We start from the raw sequence: 24,471 nt of genomic DNA, 5'->3' as shown, positions 1-24,471 counted from the left end.
AAACTGGAAAGAGAATGTCGGAGAGAAGCCAGTGGAGGCGGCCTCGTGCACTGTAGGCTCCTTCTCTTCAGGAAGCGCGACCAGCAAGAATCTCTCCCAGTCCTGATGAATGTCATCTTGAACTCTCCTCAAGAGGAGGTGGCAGCCGGATGACTGGGGATATTGGGAGACACGGAAAGGACTTTGGACACAAATCTCTAGGCAGTGGTGAGCCGCTGGTCCCACTCCAAGTGAAACAATGTGATGAAATTGATATTTTGCTACAGTAACACTGGTAGTAGTGTGGATCAGAAAGGAGATAGATTTCTGGGTGGCATGAATGATTAGGAGACTTCTAAATATCCTACATGAAAGATTAGAAAGGGTTCGTGTGAAGCGTTGTGAATGACACAGGCTTGAGGCTCTGGATTATGTTATCTCTTGGAAAGAGTGTTGGGCTTTATTCTGGGAGGGTTGAATGTAGGACTTGCTAGGGTCTACTTTAGCTTTGCCCTCCCTCTTAGGGAGCCCCAGCATGTGGTCCTCATTGCTAGTGCATGGCCTTTCCAGGGTCTTAGTGGGAATCATTGCGTATTCACCACATCACTCCACTGTAACTGGGTCTGAATGCCCTGTGTGTCATCTGAAATCTCTGCCCGCATCTTCAGCCTTCCAGAACTTGGTCTCTGCTCAGCCTTCTGGTCTCCCTTCCTCTGCATCCACAATTTATGATCTGGCCCAGGAAAAATAAGGGGGGGGATTTTTCTTACATATATTTTTTGGGTTCCTTTTTAGTACTCAGTGTCCTAAATCCCAGCTGTCTTGGAGCCTGTTATGTCCTATCTTCAATCACATGTACTACTGCTGTTTAGTATAGACATGTTTACTATTCCACTCTTCACTCTTCCTTCTTGCAATTCACGCTGTCCTGAGGTCAGTTTCCTTCTTCAGATCTATCCCGAATTCCGATGACTTAAACTCACCTGTCACTCACCCTATGCTTTGGGAAATGTTTATGTTAGCTATTGACCTCAGGGCAATCAAGCCTCTCATTGTCATTGTTATTCAAGGTAGATTGAATTCCATTTAAAAAAAAAATCTTTGAAATTTGGTTTACTTATTGGAGCCAGACAATGCAATCACATTCTTTTAATTCAATTTTTTTTTTTTTTTTTTTTTTGGTAGAAGGGCTAAGAACTGTTCCCTTGCTGAAGCAGACACCTATTATAATAGTTTTAATAGTAACAACCTTAGCCTTTAAATCAGGGTTGATTTTAGGTTCTTTTCTAAGAATGAAATATCTCCAACTGTAGAGGGTTGAAGGTATGTCATATATGTAACCTGTTCAGGAGGAGACAATTCAACCACTTTTCTTAAATTCAGATCTACATGTCTTAACAGTCTTTGTTTTAAGGGCCACATTAAAAATAATCTGAAACCATTTACACATTAGGAAAATGCTAACACTTTCCTCCTGGCCCAGCACATCTCCAGGTTAAAAAAATCTCTAAATTATCAACCCGTAATTTAATCATGGTAACTCCTTCCTACCCCCAACATAGATTTCTATGTAACTGATTCATAACTACAACTCTTACCCTACAATCACAATTGCCATTAAAAATGGTAACAAATATGTACTATAATAATAAATAGATGGTTAAAATCACTTAGGGAGTATGAATCATCTCATGTTTTTGTTTATTTGTACTTATTTTTTGTGTTGATTTATTATGTCAGCTTCAAGCTGATTCCCTTCCCCTTGCTCCACACACCTTGTGTTGATTTTTATTCAGCATCTGTGTATGTTAACTCTAAGCCCAACCAAGCCCCATGCCCTCCACTTCAGGGAAAGAGGGTGACTCATCCCTTTCCTGCTCCCTCAGCTCCCTGCCCGTGCCTGTTGCTGGTTGGCATCACAGTCATGCCCTTGAATGATGGGCGCTGGTCCACACTGCATCCTTGGTCATGCAGTCATCCTCCCTCCGCAGAGCCAGGCAAAAAGGGCTCCACCACCCTTAGATGTTGAGGGAAGGGGCGTTTTGAAAGGTGCTGTCTCATGTGATCCCACAGGGGAGAAGGAGATTCCTTGAATGGGAGTGGTCTCTTGCTGAGAGGGGTCCTGAAAGACAGGGGGACAGAGATAGAGGGAGAAGCTACATAATGAGGAAGCAGCTGAGAGCAAAGGAGCCCCTGTCAGAGGAATATCCTTGGGAAATAAAAAGCTGCCTCTGCCCTTTCTGCCCAGGCCATTCATCCCAACCCAGCCAATTCATATCTACCTTCTGTCAGAACTTAGAAAGGATGCAAAGCGATCAGGAGGAAACAGCCCCTGGGTCTGGGGAAACTGTCAGGAGCAGTGACATCACAGGAAAAACCACCAACCAGGGCCGAGACCAGAGCCCAGCCCCTCGCCCAGAGGATCTCAGTCAGAGGCCCCATTTCAGACCCCAGGCTGGCATGGGCTGCAGGCTGCTCTGCTGTGCGCTTCTCTGCCTCCTGGGAGCAGGTGAGTCGGGTTCAAATTGCCTGTCCTTGAACTCCAAGCTTTTTCCTTGTGGCTGCAGCAACAACCCTCCTCCTGGGCTCTGCCTGAATGTTGTTCCTTTCCCCCCACAGTCCCCATGGACACCGGAGTTACCCAGACACCAAAACACCTGGTCACGGGAATGACAAATGAGAAGTCTTTGGAATGTGAACAACATCTGGGGCACAATGCTATGTACTGGTACAAGCAGAAAGCTAAGAGGCCGCCGGAGCTCATGTTCATCTACAGACTTCAAGAACAGACTGAAAACAATAGTGTGCCCAGTCGCTTCTCACCTGAATGCCCCGACAGCTCTCACTTACACCTTCACCTACACGCCCTGCAGCCAGAAGACTCAGCCCTGTATCTCTGCGCCAGCAGCCAAGACACAGCCTTGCAGAGTCACTGTCTCCCTGTGCACAAACCTTAGGGTCTTATCCGGAAGCCATGGGGCCACAGAGGGCTCGAGTGAACACTTCCTGCAAAAGCCCCGACAGAAGCTTCAGAACACCATGGCACCTGCTAATTCATCTATGTGGCAACTTCACATGCTATACACATATTTAGAGTGTGGGTTTTCTTTAGAGTGGTGACTCTGCCCTTTCAGCTGATCTGAAAACTGAAAAACACATTCAGATCTAGTCTTTTTAAAATTCCTTTTAAAATTGTGAAATCAAGCAAGCATGCTATAAAGGGATTGTTTAATTTAAGATTTTATAGGAACCCTCTAAACAATCACCTGCATCACTGCAGAGTCATACCCTGCACTGGGCCACACAGTGTCCTGTGAGGAGCCAAGTTCTTCTGACACTTTATATCTGGTGGTTTCCAGGCTTCTCTTTCTCAGGAACCAAGGGGTCCCTTCTGTCACAGATTGCTGACACCCAAGGCCAAGCAGCACTGGGTTTTGGGGAATCATAGAGGCGACTTCCAGGCAAGGGTCCCAGGGCAGGAGCCAGCTGGAGAGGACAGTAGACAACTCATCGTTTGGGGAATGGGTTTGAGAAATACCTGTTATAGCAGTTCTATTATTCTGTATTCCACCTTGTCTATTCTCTGTTTTTCTTATTTAAACTCAAAACTAGAGTGTAAATTACCGCCCTGATCAAAGCTCCAAATACGCACAAGCACCTTCTCTGAGCCCCGCAGGCAGCAAATGTGCCTCTGTCCACTCCCATCTGTTCAGAACCCATGAACCATGGTCTGGAAACTTCCTGACTCATCCACTCTCCCTCCCTTGACCTGAAGCATCCTTGGTTTCAGGTCTCAACTCCTCGCTGGATTTCCTCTCCACACTGACACTTGACGGATGATTTTTCCCCCTTAGGTATCTTTATCCAGTGTGTTAAATCATCAGGCTGAGTCCAGTGTCTCTGGATTGTAGCTTTACACTGGCCTTTAGAGAGGAGAGTGGGTCCTGACTGTTCTCCTTATGTCTTAAGCTTGCCTGGGTTTCCTGAAATCTGTGTTCCTTGGGGGCTCCTCAGCTACACTATTTCACACAGGGTCTTCAGGCCTTCACCCCCCAGAAAACACAGAGGCCGGGCCTGGGGGCACCCGTGCACCCCCAGGAAACACAGAGGCCAGATCTGGGGGCATCCGTGTCCACTGTGGCACTAAGGCCCCCACTCCTCCAGTGGGGGATCCTGAGACTGTGGCTGCAGCCGAGACTATGACCTCACAAGATCTCCCCATTTGCACTGCTAATGACCAGAGCTTCAGCTGGGAGTGGCCTCAGCCCTGCATAATTCTGCCATGAGGGGACAGTAGGCTTTTATGCAGGATGATCTTTTGTCTCTTTGGAGCAGGTGAGTCCTGAGAGTGCTTGGGAAATTCTTATCCTATTTACCTAAGGCAAGTTCCAACATTTTGTTTCAGGCTTCTGTTTACTCCACAGGATACATGGAACCTAGAGAGAGCATGGCTCAGAGGGCACATTTTCTGGTTCATAGATGACTCCTTCTCACTCTGGCCTCACATGGTGGGAGGGGCAGCTAGCTCTCTGACGTCTCTGTAAGGGCACTAACCCCTTAGGCCTTCATGACCTAATTCCCTCCCAAAGGCTTTACATCCTAACATCATCACATCAGGGCTTAAAATTTCAACATGTGAATTTTGGGGACACAGACACTCAGATGATAGAAATTATCTTTCTTTTAGTATTCTTGGTGTCCCAGTGGTATCGGTTGCTCTAATATTGATTTCTAAAGTGAAAGTGTAGATAAGATTGTCTCCATGTAAGGAGGGAGTCGGACACGGTAGGCTTTAAACCACTTCCACCATCTTGTTTTCTCACTGCAGTCTTGGGCTCACCACTCGTATTCTTCTTACTCCTGTCTGAAATAGCTTCCATCTTCCCAAAAGATTATAATCGTTATTGGTGAGTTTCTGATATTCATATTTCTTTCTTGCCTCATCAGGTTCATCTGGAGAAGGAGCCAGGAGATGATGCTAGTTTGCAACTTTAGGAGAAGTCCAATTCATGCTCTCATTTTTCACACATTTTTATAATATTATCTCAGCCTGTTCTTATCTGAAATATAATAGTCATTTATCATGGGATATGAGGCATCTCTGAAGAAATCTCTATATTCTGTTTTGTTTCTTTTTCTAGTTAAGGACTAGCCAGCAATCTAGAAATTTTATCTAATTGAACTCAAAAATTTCTAGGTATTCACTTTACAGTAGAATAATATACTAGTCCTTAATGTGAATGATACTGATGGCTCATATTTACATGATTTTATGTAGAAGCTTTCTATTATCCACAATCAGAAACTGCATCAGACACACCAGTTTCTATTAGAAAAGGTTTTGGTGAATTATGTATGCACGAAATTCATAAAAAGTATTCAGTTGTAGAGCATTGCCATCTGGGCTTCAGAGAATTTCACCTGTTTTATATCCATGGGTGCTCCCTCAGTGCATTTTCCTTCTCTGGAGGGCATCTTGGAAGAGGTGCTGGTCACTGATTATAGCTCATGGGCCTGTTGGCTAGGGACCACCAATGTCAGATGCAGCTGGATCGGAACCTCTTCTTATTGATGTCCCATGATGTTGTTTACCTTTGGACTTAGAAAGTCCAGAAATAGTTTAGATGGCATTTGTTCTATGTATTTGTTCTACATTTGTTCTATGTATTTAACTGTTCTTAAGACTTGATAATTGATATGACAAATGTAGATATTTAAATAAATTCAGGTTAGAAATAAACTAAGTCAGAAGTAGCAAGTGGGCTGGGTGTGGTGGCTCACGCCTGTAATCCCAGCACTTTGGAAGGCCGAGGCAGGCAGATCATGAGGTCAGGAGATTGAGACCATCCTCGCTAACACAGTAAAACATTGTCTCTACTAAAAATACAAAAAAAGTAGCTGGGCGTGGTGGTGCGTGCCTGTAGTCCCAGCTACTCGAGAGGCTGAGGCAGGAGAATCGCTGGAACCCGAGGCAGAGGTTGCAGTGAGCCGAGATTGCGCCACTGCACTCCAGCCTGGGCGACAGAGTGAGACGGTAGGAAGTGAAGGATAGCAGTTCTGTAACAGAATCCTTCTCAGATTCTGTTTTCCAAAGTCTCCTGTTTATGTTTTTAATTCCACATTAACCCAAGCAGGCCTCTCCTTCCTGGTATGCCAAGTGTAGAACCATGAAGAAAATATTAGAAATTTAGTCATTATCTGTACATATCTTTACTCATATATGGGAAAGTGGACATCAGAATATTGTCAAAGAATACAGGTAAAAAAAGGATTTTTTAAAAATTGCACTTTAGGTTCTGGGGTACATATGCAGATCATGCAGGATTGTTGCATAGGTACATACATGGCAAGGTGGTTTGCTGCCTCCATCCACCTATATCTGGGATTTCTCCCCATGTTATCCCTCCCCAACCTCCCACCCCCTGCCCCTGCTGTCCCTCCCCTAACCACCCCCAACAGACCCCAGTGTGTGATGCTCCCCTCCCTGTGCTTATGTGTTCTCATTGTTCAACACCCACCTATGAGCGAGAACATATGGTATTTGGTTTTCTTTTCTTGTGTCAGTTTGCTGAGAACGATGGTTTCCAGATTCATCCATGACTCTACAAAGAACATGAACTCATCCTTCAAAAAGAGGATTTTTAAAAGAGAGAGGATAGATGGGAAAGAAACAAATTCCCCAGCAGCATGGGAACAGCGAGGATGATTTTCTTTATTTCTGGTTAAGCTGATTAGCAGGCACCTAGCACAGAGTGCTCTAAGATGTCTATTGGTTCCAAATTCTTGAGTCTGCCTGTGGTGAGGGAGACAGGCGGACTTGGTGTGATTTCTAGCACAGACCTGCCTGCAGCACACCCACCTGAGCGAGGCCAGGTCTGCACCCTCTCCTTCATCAGAATTTTCTCAAAGGCAGACGTTTCTCCATCACTTTTTTCCCTCTTACCATACAAAAATGATCTTGAAGGAGATAAATATCACATTTTTCGGGCTTTATATTGTTTCTATATGGAAAAAAAGCATAATGGCTCCTAATTTAAACACATCCCAGGTCCTTGCACCATGGCAGAAGGGCTATATTGGTCAGCTGAGACTGTTTGGCTAAACACCAATTTCTTTTCTCACATTTCTGGAGGGTGGACTCTGAGTTGACCTCCTCCTGGCTTGCAGAGCACCCCCTTGTGGTTGAATCCTCACACAGTGGAAAGCAAGCCAGCCGGCTGTCAGGTGTCTCATCTCACAGGGCACTAGTTATATTGGATCCAGGCTCCATCCTTATGACCCCATTAAACCTTAAATACCTCTATAGAGGCTCTATCTCCAAATATGGTCTCCCTGGGGGTTGTATTTTGGGGGGACATAAATATTCAAATCGTAACAATGGCAAGATCTCGGTTACTTCCCAGTGGGCCACACAGGGCCAAATGTCTGAGCTCCAGATGTCACTGGGGCATGCACAGAGCCAGCGGCCTGGGACACAGAGGGTTAAGGAGCAGCCTGTACTCATTAGAAGGTGTGATGCCACATAGATAAAATTGCAGGTGTGCTTCCCATCACGGAGCCATGTACTTCAGCTATGAAGGGGTTAGGAAATCTCTGTGAGCTTGCAAGGAAGAATGAAGGGTCCCTGCTGGGTTGGTACAACCTGCATGCCCTGGGCAGGGACAGACAGAGGAACAACTGCCTAAAGAAAAAAGCAAAGGACCTGTGGGAGGGACATGCAGCCTAACCCCAGCCCAGCTAAGAGCAGTCCAGTCCAGCCCTATGTGGTATGTGAGAATATTTACAGCACAAAGCAGGTAAGCCAGGGACCTAACAAGGGAGGTGGGGTGCATGGGAACCTGCAGGGACTATGACATCAGAGCAGTGGCATCACAGCCTAACATCTGAATCAGAGATGTGATGCCCCAAACCCCAGGTCTCAGAGGACCAGCACCCGTAGCAGAGTGACACCTGCCCAGTTCTGTGTTACCTGGCCATAGGCTCCAGGTGCCTCTGATGGAAAAGACTTTGTCTCCTGGGAGTGGGTGAGTCTTTGGCACAGGTGGGATGTCTCTGGAGCACGCCTCATCCAAGGCACCCTCAGGCTCCCGCCTGTGTTCTTTCCCCAGCCTCTCTCTCCCTCCCTCACAGCACAGTGCATTCCGCTGAGCAGAACAGGGAGCACTGGATCTCAGGAAGCCTGAAAGGGGAGGACACAGGACAGTGACATCACAGGATACCCCTCCCATCAGGAAAAGCGAGGCTGAGAACTCAGCTCTCCCCCAGGAGGACCGAGCCCTGAGCACAGACAGTGTTGCCTGACCCTTCGTGCCATGGGCTCCGGGCTGCTCTGTTGGACGCTGCTCTGTCTCCTGGGAGCAGGTGAGTCCCTGCAGACAGGACAGCACCCCCATTCTGAGCTTGTCCCCGCTCGGTGTCCTCCTCTTTACCTTGGGGAGGAGGTAGCACCAGGCTGTCTCCTGTGCTCATTTTCCATCTGCTTTTCCCACAGGCCTGGGAGAGGCTGGAGTCACCCAAACTCCAAGACACCTGATCAAAATGAGAGGACAGCAAGTGACACTGAGGTGCTCCCCTATCTCTGGGCATAACAGCGTGTACTGGTACCAACAGGCCCCAGGACAGGGCCCTCAGTTCCTCTTCCAATACTACAATGAGATACAGAATGATAAAGGAAACTTCCCTGCTCGATTCTCAGGGCGCCAGTTCTCTAACTATAGCTCTGAGATGGATGTGAGCGGCTTGGAGCTGGGGGACTCGGCCCTTTATCTTTGTGCCAGCAGCTTGGCACAGCCCTACAAAGCCAACCACATTCTGTGCACAAACCTCCCTGGCCCAATGTGGAGCAACCTCAGCCCTGTCTTATCTGTGAGAACCTGGGGACTGCTGGGGGAAAGAAAGGTAATTTAGGATGCCAGGACCCACAGCCTGGGGCTTTCTGCTATTCAGGGCTGGGGGAAACAAAGCCGAGAGGGGCTGCTCAGAGGATGATGCTGCTTCTGTAGGTTCACTGCAGAATTACCTTCTCTGCTTGATACTGTAAGCTACAGGGTAGAAGCCATGTTCATAGTATAACAGCTGGCACTCTCTTTTAGAGGGCAGGGAATTCCATTTTGGGGTCAAGATTGTTAGTAATAGCACAGTGTTGAAGGTAAAATCACTGGGGTTTGCTTTGTATAATTTAGGGTGAAGAAACTGAGATTTGGGAAAAAGTGGAGGAGAGAGAATAAGATTTAAGATTTTTGAAAGTAGAGATAGGGCAGAAGGTGATAAGAAGTGGTGTTTTGTGTACCCGAAGCTCTCTCACCCTTCCCCAAATTTTCAATATCTAGAAAATATAAAGGAAGTACTTACAGCAACTAGTGTCACTGGTGACCGGTCCCAGTTGGGGATATCACCAAAGAGCCACTTGCCTGGCGTGAGAGTCCTGGAGTTGGTTCTGCTGTCTTCCCTGTGGTCCTCGGCCTGAATCTGATCTCCTCAGGGCACAAATCAAGTACTTTCCAAAACACAGATGAGGTCATTTTACCCCTGAAGGTAAACAGGTAAAGGCTCTCCAGTTTCCCTCCAATACGTTCTATTTCCCTGGGTTGTCTTTCTGAAATTCATCACCCAGATCCAATTACCATCTGTGATCAAACAGCTCTTTAAACATTTCCTAAAACTCGGCAGCCTTTACACGCTCTGCAGTTGTCCTTACTATTTCCATGGACTGGAAGAACCTTTGTTTTCCTAATACAGCGCCAGATACTGATCATCTGTCAGGGGCAGGCTCATACCTGCCTTCCTCTTCACTTCCTACTGTGACATTCCCTGGGCCTGCACTGTATCACTCTCTGTCCTTTATTTTCATAAGAAAAGCCAGGTTTGTAATTGATTCTATTTGATGTTTGTAAAGTGAGTAAGTTAATGCCCACTTGTACCGAGTCCTGGAGGATGATTAATTACTACCTTCCCTTCACAAAGGATTCTTCTTACCTGAAATATCATGGAGAGTGATTATGAATAGTCTCAGTATTTCACACAACCTCTGCAAAATTCTGAGCAATTGTGTCGTCACAGTCTGGATTGATGGCCAGTGCTGCAAAGTATCCTAAGTATATCTAACGCTGCGATTTGCATATGTTCTTTTGGAGCAAAAAAATCACATTATAGTAATATTTATTCAGTCTCATGATCCTGTAAAAATATTCCTTGCCATAACCACACTTTCCCCAACCACATCTTTAGAGATTTGATGAGGCTGGAGCCTCATCAAGGGTGCTTTTCAGAAATCAGCTTAAAACACAGAAAGGAAAGTCAGCTGTGCGCAGTCATGGAATGTTTTCATCTTTGGCAAGTAAAAGATATTGTGTATGTGAATGTGTGTGTGTGTGCATGTGCATGTATGCGTACGTGGCTGTGTGTAGGCATGCGTGTGTGTTCTTGTGGAGACTCACCCACATGGACGTAGTTTCTCTGGTGGCATTACTAAGAGGTGCTGAGTCACTTGAGCTCATTGGCACTTCTGGGGAGTGACAGCAAATGTCACAGCCAATTGAATCTGCCTGAGTTATAGCTGACAGGGTTGTTTATTTCAAGATTTTCTAAGTTCAGAAATAAATTTTGTAAAAATTTAAAAATCCTCTTTATAAAACACACTATCTAAAATTTGCTAATAATTCATTTAAATAATTCATTAACCAACATTTTGATTGCAAAATACACAATGTTACAGCATTGTAATTAGTATTAAATTAGTACAAAGCATGAAAATATGGGTCTGATTAATCAAAAGGAACTATTGAATACAGTTTCCAGGATAGGCCTGCTTGATAGCTTCACGTTGTTTAAATCTGTGGCCTGTATTTTTCAGGCTCCTCTCATTCATCCTAGCATACTAATTGCAATGCTGTAACATTGTTCATTTTGCAATCAAAATGTTGGTTAATGCATGCTTTTGCCTTCACTAGCTAAAGGTGGACTTTAAGATCAGCCCTAGGCCGGGCGCCATGGCTCATACCTGCAATCCCAGCACTCTGGGAGGCCAAGGCGGGTGGGATCACCTGAGATCAGAGTTCGAGACCAGCCTGACCAACATGGATAAACCCCGTCTCTACTAAAAATACAAAATTAGCTGGGCGTGGTGGTGCATGCCTATAATCCCAGCTACTTGGGAGGCTGAGGCAGGAGAATTGCTTGAACCTGGGAGGCGGAGGTTGTGGTGAGCCAAGATCACACCATTGCACTCCAGCCTGGGCAACAAGAGCAAAACTCCGTCTCAGAAAAAGAAAATCAACCCTAAATTGGCTCTTCTGGGAAAGCATAGAGAGGGCATGTGTGAGAGAGCAAGGGTTGCAGGAGTGAGAGCAGGCCATTTCTGTTCCTCCTTTGGGTAATCTTGAGCTCATCAGATCAGGTGTGAATCCATGAGACTGTGGATTTTTGGCCACTTGGTGGCACTGTGGCTCCACAGTGCTGCAGAGAACTCAGTGGAGGGCTGGAGAGTGGCCAGGAGAGGAGGGCTGAAGGGGAGGCCTGGCTGCTTGCTGGCATCAGGGGCCTTTTGGGATTCCCTGAGTGGGGCCTGGACATGTGGAGTTAAACACAGACCCCTAACTGCCAAGGAAGGGTAGGGGTGCTAGAGGCCTCAGTTTGCACCAAGAAGGGAGTGTCTCTGCCTCTGTATGAGCAGCGGAGGGTGAAGAGACTGGGGTGGGAAGGGCTGGGAGTGAGTGTCAGGTCTAGGACAGGGAGGGCAGAGGAAAGGAAGGTGTGATGTGGGCATGTGGGGACTGTGTTCCCCCGCCACACCTTTAATTTCAGGGCTGTGTAGGACTGGAAGATCTCGTGGAGTAGCAAAGCTTGGGCCCTGCCAGTAGTTGCAGTGTGCAGGGGTGGCCTGCAGAGAGAGTCACTGGGAAAGGCCAGTTCCCCGAGGATATGCCAGAAACTTTGCTGCCCCTGTTCACGAAGTGACCTTGGGACAGGTGCTTCCAGCTAGAGGGGCTCAGGCCCTGCTCAGCTGACAGGCTTTTCTTTGCCAGGCATTCTCTGCTGCTTCTCTATGTGATCTCCTTTAATGCTCACTGAAATCACAAGTATTTATTTTTGTGCCTGTTTTTTTATCCGAGGGAAGGCAGCTGTCTCTGGTCTCATATTTAATAACTGGCTATCACGTGCTCTCCAACCTCCCCTACTCTGTACATCTGTCCCCTCATCTGGCTTCCTCATTCTAGGTCCCATTAGCAGGAGCTGAAGGTCATGCCTCCTATGCGACCATTATAACCTCTTCCTTGACAAGTCCAAGAAACATATGACTTTGAGGCTAAGCATATCCATTCATCCTTCATCGTAGCAAAAAGAAAGGTCAAATTTTCTACAGTAGACTTTCTGTAACTGATGCAATCTACCTTGAGGAAAAGTAACACGAATAATTGTTATCCATGAGTTGTTTTATTTTACATCTTTTATTCCACAAAGTTTTTGAGGCCCTTTCTTTGTCAATTTTACAACATAAAATTAAAAATGAAAAGCAGTTTAATAAAAAATATTTCTTTTTAGAGTATTGACTTAAATTTATTTTGTTTTATTTTAGTTTCACTTATTCAAAGTACTTTACTCAGTTTCTGAGTTATACAAGTTTCCTTTTCTTGCTTTTTCTCTCTTTAGCTACCTCCCTCATTTTCGCCAGCTTTTTAATTTAATGTGGTAAGAACATTTAACATGAGATCTGTATTTCAAATAGATTTCGAAGTGTACAGTACAGTATTGTAATCTACAAGTACAAGGTTGTACAGAAGCTCTCTGGATGTTACTCATCTTGCTGAACTGAATTTATTTATTTATTTATTTATTTACAGACTGAGTCTTGCTCTGTCGCCCAGGCTGGAGTGCAGTGGTGTGATCTCAGTTCACTGCAACCTCCACCTCCTGAGTTCAGGCGAGTCTCCTGCCTCAGCCTCCTGAGTAGCTGGGACTACAGGCGTGCGCCACCACACCTGGCTAATTTTTGTATTTTTAGTAGAGACGGGTTTTGAGGTTTTCACCATATTAGCCAGGTTGGTCTCGAACTCCTGACCTCGTGATCCACCCACCTCAGCCTCCAAAGTGCTGGGATTACAGGCATGAGCCACCGCGCCTGGCCGCTTAATTGAAATTTTATACCTGCTGACAGCAACTGCCCATTTCCTCCACTCCCAGCCCTCGGATATCACCATTTTTATCTTTGCTTCCATGAGTTCAGCTTTTAGGTGGCCTGCTATACAGAATCATGCAGCATTTGTCTTTCTGTGCCAGGGTCATTCACTTAGCACAATGTCCTGCAGCTTTATCCATGTTGCCATGAGTGGCTGGATTTTCTTGTTTTTAACGCTTAATAAATATTCCATTGTATGAATATACCACATTTATGGTCTTTGACTGTTTCTATGAAACCCTCTGTCACACGAGTGGCAGAGTCATTTGCAGAACTGAAAGCGTGGATTACATTAATGCACAGTCACATTTCAATTCTGCTCCATGGACAAGATTTCAAAAAAAATAGTAATTCTGTCATTTATTGTTATTTTACTATACACAAAATAGAAGTCCTTCATTTGGGAAATTTCAATTATTTAGAAATTCAACTGCCGGAAGGAAACCCTAAGACACAAATGCTTTTCTCATTGTACACGTGAGAGAATTGGCCCATCAGTTAAATAACTTGACCAAATTAAATAGCTATTAGGATGCAGTATTGGGACTCCAACCCTGCCCAGTCTAACATCCGTGTTTATAGCTCTATGCTATAAACTATTTCATAAAGCTTCCAACCTACAAAAAGTCGGAATGTTTTCCCCTATATCCCTTATAGACCTGCTGGCTCTAATAACATCATAGTTGGAGATCAGTTTACCCTGGAGACAGTGGTGAAGGGAAAGAAATCTGAAGAGGTGCCATGACACCCAGTCCTGACTCCCATTCTAACACCAGCTTATCAAGACCTGAGGCCAGTTCTTGACAGGTTAAGTTTAGTTTCTTAATTTTTTTATCTATCAGATGAAACTACTACTGTCCATCAACAGAGTTCTATATAAAATTGAGTAGCTACTGGGCATGGTGGCTATGCCTATAATCCCAGCACTTTGGGAGGCTGAGGCGGGCAGATCACCTGAAGTCAAGAGTTCAAGACCAGCCTGACCAACATGGAGAAACCTCGTCTCTACTAAATATACAAAATTAGTCAGACGTAGTGTCACATACCTGTAATCCCAGCTACTCGGGAGGCTGAGGGAGGAGAATTGCTTGAACCCAGAAGGCGGAGGTTGCGGCGAGCCAAGATAGTGCCATTGCATTCCAGCCTAGGTAACAAGAGAAACTCTGTCTCAAAAAAAAAAGAAAAAAAATGTAATAGCATAAAGTATCTAGCATATAGTAGAAGCCTAGATACTTCGATTCCCTTTGCTGATCTCAGGCAACCTCTTCTACCATGCCAATGTGCAAAGACCGATATGGACACATTCTGCCAAGAAATCTTAGCTTGAGGACTCAGAAGTCACAGAAATGGACATATATATGCCTGATAATTCATTTGATAAAATTGACTAGAGGATGTAGCATACATATCCCCTCAGACATTTAAAAGTCAACATTATTGATATCTAAATTGAGGTAAATTGATATCTAAATATGAGGTAAACATGGCGCCTTTTAAATAAACAGGTCAGTGATTTTTGAGCGACATATATGTACATATGCATGCAACCCCACCTCTATGACGATGTAGAACATCTGTGTCACCCAGAAAGTCCCTCATGCCCACCTGCAGTACCTCTCTCTGTCCCCAACAACCAATGATGTCACTTCTATCACTGGAGAGTAGTTTTGTTCACAAATATTTTTAATGCAAATTTAAAACCTCTTCTGATTAATCCTCTTTAACACATAGCTAAATCACCAAGGCAAGGAGGCATTCCTGGAAGGTTTTATGGTATTAGAAGGGGTTGAAGCCATGTGAGCTACCTGATCCATGTTAGAGACAATTCTATCTGGAGACAGGCGTTATGCTGAAATAACCTTAAAAGGTCTCTTTGACTGGTAGAAGCTGATTCTACAAAATGTATTCATTTTTATTCATTTATTTTCTCACCAACTCATTCAATCAAATAATTTTATGTTATGTATTGGCAAAAATTAATCATCTTCATGGAAATTATTTTGAGTTCCCATCAGACATACATGCAGCTGGGCTTTGTGTTCACACAGTGAGCATGTGGGGTCAAGCAAACCATGGTAACAGTGACTTCATTGACAGATGATGTCTTATTGGGAGAAGGGTTCTCTTGGACTTGACCACAGGTGTCCAACCCATAAAACCTGAGCCTTGAGCTAAAATCCATCTTCCTGTTCTGTTCCTGCCCTGGGCACCAGGCCACTGTCCCATGTATTTCTCTGTCTTCTGAACCAGAGTCCTGGGCACACAAACGGAACCTATTCGTGGGCTCGTTGGATCCCAGGGGACTTGGGGACTTGGCGGGGAGAGTGAGTGGGGTCAAGGGAAAAAAGACTACAAATATGGTGTGGTATATACTGCTCGGGTGATGGGTGAACCAAAATCTCACAAATCACCACTAAAGAACTTACTCATGTAACCAAACACCACCTGTACCCCAATAACACGAAAAAATAAAAACTAAACTAAAATAAATACTGTGCTTTCAGTACCAGGCGGCCCTTTGCTGTGACTTTATGTGTCCTTTCTTCTTCAGTCCCATAGATGCTGAGTGACCCAGACCCTGTCATGCTCTTGTGCTGACAGGAAACCAGCACAGGGGGAGGTGAGCAGAATATGAAACAAAATCACGTATTTACCACCAGTGGCAAGACTCGTCGGCAGGTCCTTTGTTCAAACACTGTTAAGAATCTGAAGATCATGAAAGCAGAGTGTAAAATCAAGTGCAGGGTCCTTCCAAACGTGGGGCTCTGTGCACCAAAGAGGCAGTTTTGGAGCTCCTTTTTTTTTTCTTTGAAAAACACTCCATGTTCATGGCTGTAGGCTATGACAGAAATATTTTTTTAGTTTAATTTGTATTTCTCCATATGTTATTGAGGTACAGGTGGTACTTGGTTACATGAGTAAGTTCTTTAGTGATGATTGAGGAGATTTTGGTGCACCCATCATCTGAGCAGTATACACTGCACCCTATTTGTAGTCTTTTATCCCTCCCACTCTCCCCACAAGTCCCCGAAGTCTATTGTATCATTCTTATGCCTTTGTGTCCTCATAGCTTAGGTCCCACATATCAGTGAGAACACACAATGTTTGGTTTTCCATACCTGAGTTGCTTCACTTAGAATAATAGTCTTCCATCTCATCCAGGTCACTGCAAATGCTGTTAATTCATTCTTTTTTATGGCTGCATAGTATTTCATCATATATCACAGTTTCTTTATCCACTTGTTGATGGATGGGCATTTGGGTTGGTTCTTTTTTATTTATTACAAAATTAATGGCAGGAATCCTGCACAAAGGGATATCGCCTATGAAATATGTCATCTCAAATAAACCCAGAGCATTCTTCCTTACCCTAAAGTCTGCCCTGTCTCCCCAAGTCCCTCACACTCAGGACACCTTTATGCCCATAGATGATGGGCAGCGCTGGGCAGCCACCATCGTCCACAGAGGGCAGTCACCAGCATGAGGTGGTCCTGCCTGCTGTGATCTTCACTGACACAGAAAGCAAGAGCCCTGGGTGGAGCTGAAGGTGCTCAGCTGGGCTTGTCAGGACTCCCATCTGTCAGTGAATTGACAAGAAACAGAGCAAAACGACTCCTCCAATGTTGATGAGCCTGCCCCTGGGATTTGGAGACCTGATAACAGAGAAAACCAATATAGACACTGGACATTAACAGGATTATGGTCAATTAAGCAAATTAGAAAAGGATACTTGAAGGAGTATCTGGGACACAGGAATCAAAAACACTAGGAAGACAAGATGATTTTTTTCTAAGATTCTACACTATAGCAATACTTAGATAACCAATACCAGTGTATTAATGAGTAATTATTATTGTTATTTTGAGATGGAGTCTTACTCTGTCATCCAGGATGGAGTGCAGTGGCACAATCTCGGCTCACTGCAAACTCCACATCCCTGGTTCAAGTGATTCTGGTGCCTCAGCCTCCCAAGTAACTGGGACTACAGGTGTGGGCCAGCATGCCTGGTTGATTTCTGTATTTTCAGTACAGATGCGGTTTCGCCATGTTGGCCAGGCTGGTCTCCAACTCCTGGCTTCATGTGATCTGATCTCTTCAGCCTCCCAAAGGGCTAGGATTACAGGTGTGGGCCACCATGCACAGCCAAGTAATTATATCACCATGGGAATAAAAAATATACATTGAGTTACAAACTAATTACCAAAATATCGAAAAAAAATGTAGACTTGCATCAATTCAGACAAACGCATTCTTCCCATCCAACTTGTTCACTGGTGCATTTATCTTGAATTTGACTATCTGGGGAAGAGGCGTGGCCTCTCCTGACAGGAAGGTGCTGGGGCCCAGGCAGAGAGAATGAGGTCTCAGAATGACTCCCTTGAGAGTCCTGTTCCCCGTCCATCAACACACAGACCCAGAAGACTCCTCCGTCCTGCAGCACCTGCCATGAGCATTGGCCTCCTGTGCTGTGCGGCCTTTTGTCTCCTGTGGGCAGGTGGGTCCTGGGCAGGGCTCCTGCATGGATTTCAAGGCCCAGAGCCTTCCCCCTGGGGCTGCAGCATCGGATTTGTTCTCCTTCTCTGCAGGTCCAGTGAATGCTGGTGTCACTCAGACCCCAAAATTCCAGGTCCTGAAGACAGGACAGAGCATGACGCTGCAGTGTGCCCAGGATATGAACCATGACGGCATGTACTGGTATCGACAAGACCCAGGCATGGGGCTGAGGCTGATTCATTACTCAGTTGCTGAAGGTACCACTGCCAAAGGAGAAGTCTCCGATGGCTACAATGTCTCCAGATCAAACACAGAGGATTTCCCGCTCAGGCTGGAGGCAGCTGCTCCCTCCCAGACATCTGTGTACTTCTGTGCCAGCAGTGACTCCACAGCGCTGCAAGGCTGTCTCCTCTCTGCACATAAAGGCAGGGAGGCTCTGCCCTGCTCCCCACCCAAGACTCAGCGATGTCCTTGGTCCTAGCACCAGAAACTTTGGAGCCCCAGTGGGCCCGGGCAGTGTGAGCCTTGGTCTGGGCCAGGTGCCTCTGCAGTCAGTCTGATGCAGGCCTGGACTGGTTGCAGGGCCTCAGATGTCTTCTTTGTTGCTCTCTGGTCTTTCCTCTGAGCAGTCCATTTGGGGTGGGGCCAGGGGTTTCCTATCTCTGACTTTCCTAGTCATTCATCCGAGTCTGAGGACTCCTAGATGGAATAGGATTTGTAGTTCAGATCCATCTAGACTACCATCTCTACCTGGGTACCACATGCTTTCCTCTCTATGATTTTTCCTCATATAGAACCCAAATGTGGTCTTAGTTGCAGTCTGCATTTCCCATATTCACAGTTACCCTCCAAGGCCTTACTAGGTTTCTCCTCCCCAGTCTCCTGCCCTTCTCTACTCCAGCCAGGATGAGAGACTCCAAAGTCCATTTCCTGTGCCCTGGGCTGGAGCCTTCCTTTCTGTAGTGGTCAACACCTACCTGTGCTTCAGATCTCAGCATGATCAGCCCTAATGATAATCACCATTATGCTTCCCTTGGCTCCCAGCTGAGGTCAGTTTCCCTCTCATAATCTCTCATGGTATCACGTGTCTGTTAGTCAGTAGAATGTAGTACAATTGGAATCTTCCAGACACTTTAAACCACATGAAGGCCAAGGATATGTCTGCTTTATATCCCAACAACAGTGCCTGGAACACAGGGAGACCCATTTCATAGAGAATGGATGAGTCAATGACTGAGTAAGTGATGAGTGGATGGATGGATGAATACCAGGAGCACCCTAGATCCATTTTACCCTGGCAGAGATCTGGCATGAAGGACAGGAAATCTTACCCCTTTGATTGCTGGGCTAGGATAGGTCCTTGAAATTAATGGGGAGTCACTATCAGGATGGCCACCCTAGGTCAAGGCTTCCTCTTATGTTCGCAGCACCAGGCCTCCTCCAGGTCCCTGTGGCCTCCTTCAGGCTCCTTTCCCCAACAACAAATGTAGACAGATCAGAGATCTGTTTCCAGAAACCCATGCATACAGTTTTGGGTTTTTTTTTTTTGGAACAACTTCTGGTATCAAAAACGCCATTAGGTTTACATCAACAAAACGAAGCCACTAAAAGTACTATGGAGAGGAGGATTTATGACAGGAATTAGACCTTATATAAATGTAGGGGGAACTGAGAAAGAGAAGGTCTGGAGGGGAGATCTAGCCAGGCAGGTTTAATTTATGATTAATGTGAGATCCTATTCTACTCAAAGGAGAGCATATGATTTCAACATAAAATATATATATATTGATTTGTCAAGGCGTGGTGGCTCATGCCTGTAATTCTAGCACTTTGGGAGGCCAAGGTGAGCAGATCACAAGGTCAAGAGATTGAGACCATCCTGGCCAACATGGTGAAACACCATCTCTACTAAAAATACAAAAATTAGCCGGGCATAGTGGCGTGCACCTGTAGTACCAGCTACTCGGGAGGCTGAGGTGGGATAATCACCTGAACCTGGGAGGTGGAGGTTGTAGTGAGCCGAGATCGCCCCACTGCACTCCAGCCTGGTGACAAAGCAAGACTCCATCTCAAAAAACAAACAAACAACAACAACAAAAATAATTGATTTTCCTTTTTAATAGTTGGACCTAAATAGTGAGCTATTTTGTCCCATAATTGTCTGAAGTTGGCTAATGGTGGAAAAAACCTTTGATGCTAGGAGTTCAATTTCCTTTGAAGAGCAGGAAAAAAATGTCATGCATATACAGCCTTACATGCTGTATTTTATGGAGGAAGCATGATAAAAAGGAAACAGAAAATCAGAATTATCTTCTGGAACCTACATTGGGGCTATCCTCTGAGCAGGTTGTCATGTGAGGAATATAATCTATGGTGAGTATTTTGCAGCTCAGAGTACAGCAGACAGTTCCTGACTCCATGCATTTGGGGGTGAGACCGGAGACAGCTGAAAAAGCTACGGAGTCTTTGACATTCTGCACTCTCAACCCTGGCCTCTCTGGAATTTCACAGATTAACATCAGAGTAATTTACTCCCACTATTTAAAATACTAAAACAAAAACCAGTGAGGAGCAGTGAGCAGAAGCAATAAACCATTAAAACAGACATGACATCCTAAAGATTTAAAATTTTGCCATCATAAGATGTGAATGTTTGAAGAGCTGCATTTAAAGGAATACAAGAAGGAACTGAAACAAGAACAAGAAAAAAGAGATGGTCCCAAACTATCAAAAAAATTAAAGAAATAATTAAATAGAATGTCTAGAAATCATTACGGTTACTACAGAAAACAGAACGGAAGCTTAACAGCAGATTAGATGCTCCTAAAGAGATTAGTAGAATATCAAAATAGATATGAAGAAATCACTGAGAATGCAGCACAGAAAATTAAATACAAAATATTTAAAAAGTGAAGGAACTAGGAAAAAATGAAGTTTCTAGTATATTATAAAGTATATAATGTTTTAATGGAAAAAAAAAATTTTTGAGACGAAGTTTTGCTTTTGTTGCCCAGGCTGGAGTACAATGGCACGATCTTGGCTCACTGCAAACTCTGCCTCCTGGGTTCAAGCGATTCTCCTGCCTCAGAGTCTGGAGTAGTTGGGATTACAGGCATGCACCACCATACCCAGCTAATTTTGTATTTTTAGTAGAGATGAGTTTTCTGCATGTTGGTCAGGCTGGTCTCGAACTCCCAACCTCAAGTGATACATCTGCCTCAGCCTCCCAAAATGCTAGGATTACAGGCTTGAGCCACTGTGCCCAGCCTTATTGAAATCTTTCTCTTTTTTTTTCTTGTATATAATTGAAGTTTTAGAAAGAGAAAATAGGGAAAATGGCCTGAGGTGACTGTATATGTGATGTTAGCTGAGAATGTTCCTGAGATGTTTGAGGACCTAAATCCTCTTTCAAGAATTCAGATGAATTCTATTTAGGCAGGTCCCAGTGAAATTGCAGAACATAAATGACAAAGAGAAGATCTTAACAGCAGTCAAAAGGGAAAGATAAATATCTTCCAGTGGAATAGAATGAAAGAAACAGTCAAAGTCAAGAAAGGATGAAAAATAGCCATTAAATCAGAATTGTAGTCCTCATTTATTGAAGATTGAGAGTGATAAAAATATCTATAGGACAGGAAAATAAAATATGGAAAACTTAAAAAAATGCTGTGAGTTTGCCATCAAGGTATCTTTTCTGAATTCTAGTTAACAAGGGTGGAAAATGGTCCCAGAAGAAAGGCATGAGGTGCAGCTCGTGAGGGAACCCTTGTGATGGGACAACCCCGTTGGGCACATTTGACTGGGGGGATGGAGGAGGCTGGGACATGAATGGGGATGGCATTGGGGACCCTGATTTGCAGGAAAGACAATGAGCTCACCCCTTGGTGCCCTGTGTTGGGGGTGCTGTTGGCACATCCTAGAGAACATGCCCAGCAGACAGAGGAGCGGCTGTGGGATGAGGAGATGAACTCAGAGGTGCAGCGTGAGACTTCTGGGTCCAGGCAGCAAAGGAGCCCAAAGCAAAGACCTATACAATAATGTTGTTTAAAAGGAGCTTATAAATGTTAAAAGTAGTCATCCACGTGTGTTCCAATATAAATCCTGTGTTCCCAAGGTTGTGCAGATTGAGAAAGGAAGTGATGTCACGGTGGGAACTTCTGTGTAAGGACAGGGACGTCCCTCCTTCTCTGCTTCTGCTCACAGTGACCCTAATCTGGCAAAGCCCCCATCCTGCCCTGACTCTGCCATGGGCACCAGGCTTCTCTGTTGGGCAGCCCTCTGCCTCCTGGGAGCAGGTGAGTCCTCAGACACCAAGCATTCTCGGTCTCAGTGTCACTGTGTGTGTGTATGTGTGTATGTGTATGTGTGTGTGTGTGTGTGTGTGTTGACTACAATTGTTTTCTTCATTCTGTGTAGGGGTGGGATGGATGCATTCCGAGTGATGACTAAAATTGTTTTCCTCATTCTGTTCCCAACTTCTGTCTCCACAGATCACACAGATGCTGGAGTTTCCCAGTTCCCCAGTAACAAGGTCACAGAGAAGGGAAAGGATGTAGCTCTCAGGTGTGACCCAATTTCAGGTCATACCGTCCTTTATTGGTACCGACAGAGCCTGGGGCACGGCCCGGAGTTTCTAATTTACTTCCAAGGCAAGGATACAGCAGACGACTCGGGGCTGCCCAGTGATCGGTTCTCTGCAGAGAGGTCTAGGGGATCCGTCTCCACTCTGCAGATCCAGCACACAGAGCAGGCGGACTCAGCAGTGTATCTCTGTGCCAGCAGCTTAGCCACAGCGTGACACAGTCACCTCCTTCCTGCTCACAAACCTCCTGCTGTCTCTCCTTGCTTCCTTTTGATAGTATTTTGCACCAGGGCATCCTCATCCTCATCTCACACCACTCCTCTGCTCTTCCAGAATCACTGGTTCCATATGTGCTGCTCAGATCAGCAGATGTGCGTTGTACACATTAATCATTTTCTGTGGAAGGTCCTTTGCTGGTCTTAATTATCCATCCTTATTTTCCAGATTGGCTACTGCTCCCTTCATGATTACTTGTTGTCTACAAGGGATCCTACTTTTTACATTCAAATTTTACTTTTCATTAATATATATTTGACTCTGTCTTGAAGGCAATCTCATTATCATCCCAATCTTTTGCTAATATTTATTTTTATGGTAACATTGATGTTATTTTGGGGGATGTGTATTTCATCTTTGGTAATGGAAATGAAATAACTATGCCCTTAAATTTCTGTATATTCTTCCTACTTTAGAATAAATCCAATTTTCTTCCATTCATCCCATTCTATCCTGTTCCCTTTATGTGATAGTTTTAAGGAAGAAAATATCAATCAGACTTTAACTACAGCTAAGTGGTAAGAGTTATTTAGAATTAGGGTGGGATATTAGGCTGGATAACTCAAAGTAATAGGGTTGGAACTAAAGTTGGGAAGAGGGTTTAGGGAAGTTGCTCATAAAACCTGCAGGATGGCGCTTCTGGAATAGTCTCCCAGCTCACTCTACAGACACTTCCCAGCATCCCTTGGGCCATTGCAGAAGCAATGATGAAACTTCACTTATTGGCCACAGGATGGCACTGTGGTCCACTGGACTCTAAGTTGGCTCTGGAGAGGGTCTGGGAGAGTAGCCTAGGAGGGAAAGGGTTAAGAAAAATTAGGGCTTGGATCCAATATTATGCAGATGTTGTAGCAGTTTTCAGTTATTGCTAGAGTACCTACAGCTACGCAGGATGCAGGAGATACCGCTAATCTTTAATGAGATCCACAGTTGAAGAAGTTTGGCCAGGCAGCCTTGGCATCAGGAGCAGGTGCAGACAGAGGAGCAGCTGCCTCAAAGGAACATGGGAAAGTGAGGACCTGGAGCAGGTGGACTCTGTAGGGGATGGGGGGGGGGGGACACCACAGGCCTACCAGACTGTTCCCTTTTTTTTTTTTTTTTTTTTTCCAGAGTGGGAAATGTGTTTATTGTTTGATCAGTCTCAGGCCTGGTTGAGGGGTGTAAGGCAGGATGGGGGTCCCTTCCCCAACAACAGCACAGGCCTCAGGAAGATGGCACAGATTCCTGATGACCCCAGCCATCTTTTATGAGGCCAGAGGATTTCCACACCACTCTCCCAACCCCCATCCAGGCAAGACTCTGCCATGGAATAGCTGATCTCTTTAAGCTAGAGGACTCCACTCTGCTTGGGGTTCATTCCCACCTCAGCTCCAAAACACGGAGGACCTGAAGACTGAGCCCCAGGTGAGTCTCAGGTGAACAGTTCTGACGATCACAACACTTAGCTGAGAGAATCCCTCCTCACTGTGACCCTGCCATGAATCCCAAACTCTTCTGTGTGACCCTTTGTCTCCTGGGAGCAGATGAGTTCTGAAAACAGCTGCAAAACCCTGTCATGGGTTTACAACATCTGGGGTCCAAGCCTTTTTTCCTATTTCCTCTGCAAAGTCCCCCTACTTCTCAAGTCTTGTCTTCCTTATGATAGTATTTTGTACCAGGGCATCCTCATCCTCCTCTCACATCACTCCTCTGCTCTTCCAGAATCTTCAGTTAATGGATCCCAATGTAAGAAGTCTTGCACCGGGACATGGGCTTCTCCCTGTGGATGCTAAAGTGGATGACAGGTTAAAGGAAAATAAAATGTGTGTTCCATATTATTTTATAATATTTTACAAGAAAAACAAAATTTCTGTCTCCAGCAGGCTTTGTGGGATTACCCAGACACCAAGACACCACATTATGCAGACAAGAAAAGAGATGATCCTGGAATGTGTTCAGGTTAGGAACCATTATTCAATGTTCTGAT

At 45.1% G+C, this 24,471-nt stretch overlaps 1 long non-coding RNA gene and 3 gene segments (V, D, J or C); 3 read left to right on the top strand and 1 right to left on the bottom strand.

Moving 5' to 3' along the window:
- Window positions 1–172: 172 nt before the first annotated feature.
- LOC105709652 (T cell receptor beta variable 4-2-like) lies at window positions 173–3,022 on the top strand. The segment is given in 3 exon segments: window positions 173–207; window positions 2,272–2,488; window positions 2,599–3,022. Coding segments are annotated over 2 exon segments (543 nt in total).
- LOC135273597 (uncharacterized) lies at window positions 1,996–4,191 on the bottom strand. The gene is made up of 2 exons (XR_010341349.1): window positions 3,246–4,191; window positions 1,996–2,101 (listed from the first exon to the last, which is right to left on the bottom strand). It is a non-coding gene; the product is annotated as an uncharacterized LOC135273597 (long non-coding RNA).
- Window positions 4,192–7,520: 3,329 nt separating this feature from the next.
- On the top strand, window positions 7,521–16,698 carry LOC135276773 (T cell receptor beta variable 5-1-like). The segment is given in 4 exon segments: window positions 7,521–7,775; window positions 8,110–8,340; window positions 8,471–8,877; window positions 16,582–16,698. Coding segments are annotated over 3 exon segments (573 nt in total).
- Window positions 16,699–21,867: 5,169 nt separating this feature from the next.
- On the top strand, window positions 21,868–22,445 carry LOC105713690 (probable non-functional T cell receptor beta variable 7-3). The segment is given in 2 exon segments: window positions 21,868–21,942; window positions 22,138–22,445. Coding segments are annotated over 2 exon segments (357 nt in total).
- Window positions 22,446–24,471: the final 2,026 nt, after the last annotated feature.

Source organism: Aotus nancymaae, unplaced genomic scaffold (genome assembly GCF_030222135.1).
Source record: "Aotus nancymaae isolate 86718 unplaced genomic scaffold, 86718_ANA_hifiasm-v0.15.2.pri h1tg000002l, whole genome shotgun sequence".
Taxonomy (NCBI): Eukaryota; Metazoa; Chordata; class Mammalia; order Primates; family Aotidae; genus Aotus; species Aotus nancymaae.
The sequence above is the reverse complement of the archived record's forward strand: the minus strand, read 5'-3'. Positions and strand labels throughout refer to the sequence as shown.